Source organism: Leucopleurus acutus, assembly GCF_964270905.1.
Source record: "Leucopleurus acutus genome assembly, chromosome: 19".
NCBI lineage: Eukaryota > Metazoa > Chordata > Mammalia > Artiodactyla > Delphinidae > Leucopleurus > Leucopleurus acutus.
Genome location: NC_139161.1, coordinates 25,476,796 through 25,482,795, shown reverse-complemented (window position 1 = coordinate 25,482,795; position 6,000 = coordinate 25,476,796). Strand labels below are relative to the sequence as shown.

The following is a 6,000-nucleotide window of genomic DNA, read 5'->3' as shown; positions in this document are numbered from 1 at the left end:
GTGCACCCAAGAGTTGGAAGCTTCTGTCCTAAGGATTTTCTGGGCCAAAATTGACACTCTCAGCTGGTGAACCCAATGAGACCTCAGTAAGGCCCCTCCCTCTTCATATCTCTGACTCTGACCCCACTCCACCCTAAGTGTTACTCCAATTAGAGCGCAGCCTAACTGCAGCCAGCCCGTGGAGACAACCAAGAGCTCCGAGAGTTCTAGCTGCCAAAGGCAGTTTGTTCACGGTGTCTGGACATCCACGTAATAAAAGCAGTTACTCTGCCAAGCATGGTGCAAAGCACCTTACCTACACTCACTCTACTGGTGAGAGAGGCTCAGGGCATCTGGGCATTGGATCCCTCAGCCTCCTTCCCCCACTCCAGGCTGTGGGAGACTTCAGACGCTGTCCACTCATCACAACCAGGGGCAGGGCCTCTAGCTTGACCACACCTGGCTCACGTGTCCCCCCGCAACACAAATGCAGGTGATTAGATATGAACTCCTTGGGAAGTTTGCTTGAAAGCAGCATTAATTCTATCCACTTGGGAACATGCAGGCCCTGAGTGCAGATCTGAGAGGCTTTTATAAATTCATTAGTGAAACGTCCTGGGTAAGAGGACACCGACGAGAAGCTCTGCTGTGCTCCTTCTGCCCCTGTGCCTGGCTGGCTGCCTGCCCCTGGACCATCTGCTTTGGGTCCTAGCAGGGGACCTGCCAGGGAAGACGGATGGGCTCCTGCGAGCACTCCCTGCCTGCGGCGAAATGCCTGTGTGGTGATGGTGATGGGGGCTTGGTTAAGAGGAGCCTCTGAGACACATGATCCTTCCTCAGGCCAATCTTAATTTCATCTGACTAAATCCCTGGGAGGGTTAGGACAGCCAAAAGGCAAGTTCTAATAGAATGCTTATTAATGCCCATCCCTCCCTTGGCCAGCTGTGTCTTGTCCTAGATTGTCACTCTGGGAACAAAGTACATAGGCACAAACTTCATTTTATGTAAATGAGAGTTTATTGACGAAGACAAAGTCAAGCTTCCCCCGACCCCCACCCTCCCCAAGAACAGATCCCAACAACAGAAGAATGATAAGCCTTCACTGGGCAACGTTTACCACTCCCCCCCCACCCCCTTCTCTCCAGAGTCCCAAGGTTCACAACACAGACACACAAAATGGGCTCGGGCGAGGACAGACACTCAGGGAATCTCTGACCAGCAAGAGTTCTGGGTGTGTGTGTGTGTTTCCCTTGCCCTTTGTAAGACACCAGCTGACGTTACAAAGACATACTGAGGCAGAGGAGAGGGGAATGCAGGGCAATCTCCACTCCGATCCCCAGTTTGGCCAGGCTTGAGATGGGCCCAAAGGGAAGCTGTGGTGGAGGCAACAGGCTTTGTCTCCTCAGGAGAGAGGTCCTTTCTGTGGAACAGAATCCCTCCCTAACTGCTCAGGGGCAAACCGGGAGGCAGCCTCTCCAAGGAGTGAAGAGTTCGCACGCGGATTGGCTCAGTCAGGTCAGCTGAGAACAGCAGCTGTTTCCCCTCACTGCCGGGGAGGCTGAGAGAAGCCTGGTTTCAGGGGTGGAGGAACGTATCTTGGTGCAAAATTGTCTTGTCTGCTTACCCTGACACACGCTCTTCCTTCTGGAACTGCAGTTTGCTTTGAGATGAGAACACTGCATTTGTAGTGTGGACCTTCTTCACTGCTTGTATCCAACTGACTCCACGAGTGATTTCCCAAAAAGGGGACTTTACCCACCTGCTTTTCTACCCCACCTGTCACCAACTGACCCACCTCCCACACGCAATCCTGTGCTACTTCCTGTTCTCCACGTGCCTGAGAGGTGGTGAGCGCAGGACATGGCTCCTGACCCTCACCCCAGAAATTCTTCTCTCGGAGATTTTCAAGGTTTAAGAAGCTGCTTTGGGGGACCTGCACCCCCAAACTTTGCAACTGGTATGAATCACAGTCATTTCACTTGCGACAGGGTTGGGGGGTAGTTTCTGCTCTTGTTTTCTATGATTCCTCCTTCTCTTGGACTCACTCTTAGGTCTGGGTCTTACATGAGGCCTTTGGACCCAAGCGCCTCTGATTTGAGCAGGGGCATCTGAGAAGCAGTCTTGGTCACGGACCCTGAATCCTGGGTACTGGTCGGCACAGGTGCCCACAGATGAAACAGTGTGAACTCTGCTAAACAGACTGGTGTTCCAGGCATAAAGCATTCTTTGACAGATCACACCCAATGTGTCCAGGGGGCAGGGGGTCCTCACATCTCCCAATCTTTTGAGAGATGAGAAGAACCGCTTGGCCCTCTGAGGTGATCTCAATTGCCTTGGAGCCTAAGCAACACAAGTAAAGAGCAGATAGAGAACTGAAGGATCAAGTGAATCTGTGGCATCCCGAAGCTCACTTCATCCCTGCACCCATCCTGCTGGCCTCAAGAACTGCGGCTCCAGGAGACTATTAGCTACTCCTCCATTCTGGCATCAGGATTTACCTTCAAGTCCCTGGAAAGATACTCTGCTGCTACCGGATGCCAATGAATGGAGTGCCAAAATCTGTATGAAGTATGAGAAGAGCCATAAAGAAGCAGGCACAGAAAAGGTAAAAGAAAGGCATTGAAGGAAGAAAATCATGGAGCCGGTCCTGCAGTGAAGACAACACTGATGAGGACTTCGGAGACCCACTCCCCCACCTCTGCTACTGATCATTAACAGGCCTTAGGCAATAACACCCTGTTTGTCTTTTATCTTTTTCCTTTTTAGAAAAAAAAGGTTGGGTAAGTTATTACTTAAAGTCTGTTTCAACTCTAAAACTAAGATTTTAGATCTGAATTGGACCTGAGAGTTAAAATAAATCCAGAGTGGGAGATGGGGGAAGGGCATTTTGGTTCCTGTTTCCCATCTCTATTCAAATTCCTTAATCAGTGTTATTAATAGATTAGATCAGTGGAAAGGAATGTAGTAAGTTCTCATTTTTCTCAGCCTCAATGCTGACAGGTCCTATTTCCTGCACCCTGCAGCACCATTCAAGGAAGACCACCATTCCTAACTGCAGAGCATCAGAGGAGATGATAATACGGGGCAGGGGGAATCATAAGGAAAAGGAGTTTGGAGAGAAAAAAAAGTGATCAGGGACAAGGCTGCCACAGACAAAAATCCCCTAATGGGGTGGGCAAAAAACTGCGTCTCTTCCTCCAGGACTGTGCGGTTGTTTTAACACTTTTTATCAGTTACACACTATTCCCTCAATTTCTCATATGTACAAAAATATAAAACAATAAAGTGCAGTTTACGTTTCAGTGACACTTTTCCTTGCTTTAATTTTTTTTTGTCTTTTTCTGCTTTTGAAACGAGCTCTCGATGACAAAATATCAAACTACACTCAAAAATGCCAGCCACTGGTACAGGATGGAGAGGCCCACAAGTAAGGACAGATAGCAGCAGGTGGCACGAGGTGGGAAGTGATTGAAGCAGTGGTTACAAATGGTCACAGAAAGCTAAAACTATCCAACAGGTTGTGCCCTAATGTTAGCACAGGTTAGACTAGTCACTACCTTGGTGGGTGGCCTCAGTGTGTTTGGGTTCAGATTCTACACGGCAATACAATTTTCTTCCAGTTAAGAGTTCTTGGCTTGCACCGATCACAGGGCGGCCAGAGGGCACCGGACCAGTCTATTAGTTTTTCAAAATGCTGTCGTAGACCTGATAGATGTACTGGGAGACTTCAGGAGCTCTACACTTCAGCGACAGCTGTTCGGAGGAAAAGGAGAAGGAAGGTTAGCACAGAGGCTGGCATTAACTCGAAAGGTATCCAAGTACTCAGTGCAAGGACACCTCTTCCTGATAAAAGGGGAGAAGAGCTTCTACCACTGAGTAGCCAAACAAAGAGATCCTGTTAATAGGTTACATGGGTTTTAGAATTTCGGTTTAATCAATGTCAAGCTGTGCTGTGTTTCTAACGACATTCTATGTGGGTCTACGAGGTTAGGAAATAATCCATATGAAAAAATGTACAGGAAAAGATGCTCTACTGCTTTCCTAAGAGTCATAGGGACTACTGCCAAATGAAAAGAGAAGGGTTAAAACCCTTAACGTGGTCGTCATTTCAGCTGCCTGCTCCAGTTTCTGTCTGACAAGGATGGTTATCTCGGTCCCAATTCAGGAGGATGTATATTCAAGTAAAATAAAAGTGTAAGCTAGATACTAGCTCCAATGGTACTAGCCTTTCCTGTATTACACTGAGGAGAGCATACACTGTTAAGGAGGGAAAACAAGAACCAACACAAAAAGACATTTACTGAGTGTAACTGTACAGCCATTTATGCCAACAGCATAATCTTCCATTTTCTGCCTGTTATTCAGGCCTATCAGGTACTGCTGATACTACTCTACTTCTCTACCACCACCTCTTCTTCTAGTCTAACAATTACCAAATTAAAATTAAAATGTTAAAAAGATTTCAATGTTGAACACTGAGATTTTCACTTTGTGGGTCAACAAGTGCAAAATTTAAACCCATATTTGGACTGCTGAATTGTACTAGATTAGGCAAAACACTATTAACAATAACATAACAGCAAAACCATGCAAACTGCATTTAGAACCAGAAAATTTAATACTTGCTTTTTGTATTACTGACATCATTGCTCTTGACTATTAAGGTAGATTAACAAAAGTTGTCTTTAACGATATATCACCATGAGATTTTAGATTACCTCCTTATTCTCTTATTAGAGACTCTGGATGATTTAACAAAGTACAAAAGGTGAGAATATTTTTGGCAAAAATGTCAAGAAGATGATTGGTCAACCCTGAACTTGAGAAAACTCACATCCTCAAAACTTAGTGATATTTTAAAAATGCAAAACGAAACAAAACCAAGCCAAACAAAAGAACATCAAAAGAGGCTCTATTTATTTGCAGCTTTAATATTCAGTCTCTAAGGCATTTCCAAAATTGCTGCTTGACATGAATCAGGAAGATAATTCTGATAAATGTAGAACAAAACAAATGAACAACTAATTTAAGAATATAAATACGAATAGAGGACTTCCCTGGTGGTGCAGTGGTTAAGAATCCGCCTGCCAATGCAGGGGACATGGGTTCAATCCCTGGTCCAGGAAGATCCCACATGCCGCGGAGCAACTAAGCCCGTGAGCCACAACTACTGAGCCTGTGCTCTAGAGTCCGCAAGCCACAACTACTGAGCCTTCATGCCACAACTACTGAAGCCCACGTGCCTAGAGCCCATGCTCCACAAGAGAAGCCATCGCAATGAGAAGCCCACGGACCACAACAAAGAGTAGCCCCCGCTCACCGTAACTAGAGAAAGCCCACGTGCAGCAACGAAGACCCAACACAGCCATAAATAAATAAAGTAAAAAAACAAAACAAAACAAAACAAAACAATAACGAGTAGAAAACAGCTCCCTTCTTTGGTCAAAGTTGCAGCTATAGGCATTTCCCTGACTTTCAAGCTCCCTGTAGAGGCAATCTGTACCTCCTCCTCCACAGCCTCTTCACTGTCAGTGTTGTAGAAAATTCTCGTGGGAGAGTATGTGGGTTCAGAAAAGGAGGAGGAGAGGAAGCTAAAAAGAGTTAAGAACTGCCTAAGGGAGTTAACTCCCAGCCTAAAGAGAGGGTAGTTCCTCCCCTTCAAAATACTGTCCTGTATTTTTTCACAGCTTTGTAGCAATACTGGAACTTCCAACCAGCTGGAAATCCACTTTTTCGTTCACGAGTGATAAGGAAATGTTGTCTTCCTCAATAAAAGCCCTATCTGCCAAGGTTGGCACTGGCAGGGGTCATGGACTGACCACGCCTGGACCCTGAGAGTTTCAGCTGCTCTTTGGAGGGGGAAGGAGGGAGGCGAAGGAAGAGAAGGAAGAACCTCTCTTTCTGGACTGTTCTATCACCTCCCTCCCCCAGACATCCCAGCCTTTAACAAATGGTTAAGTTTAGACTTAAACCCATTCCTTGCTTTCCAACTAGTACAGCTAAAACAAGCCAAATTTAAAA

The 6,000-nt window shown here is 46.2% G+C and overlaps 1 protein-coding gene across 7 annotated transcripts in view; it reads right to left on the bottom strand.

Annotated features, from left to right (window-relative positions):
* Nucleotides 1–1,126: 1,126 nt before the first annotated feature.
* Nucleotides 1,127–6,000, bottom strand: part of AP2B1 (adaptor related protein complex 2 subunit beta 1) — a 125,316-nt gene continuing 120,442 nt past the window's right edge. For all 7 annotated transcript variants that reach the window (XM_082861713.1, XM_082861716.1, XM_082861711.1 and 4 more), the window contains one exon: nucleotides 1,127–3,732. In XM_082861713.1, coding sequence (XP_082717839.1) covers nucleotides 3,658–3,732 — 75 coding nt within the window. In that variant the 3' untranslated portion in view covers nucleotides 1,127–3,657. The remainder of the gene's footprint in view (nucleotides 3,733–6,000) is intronic.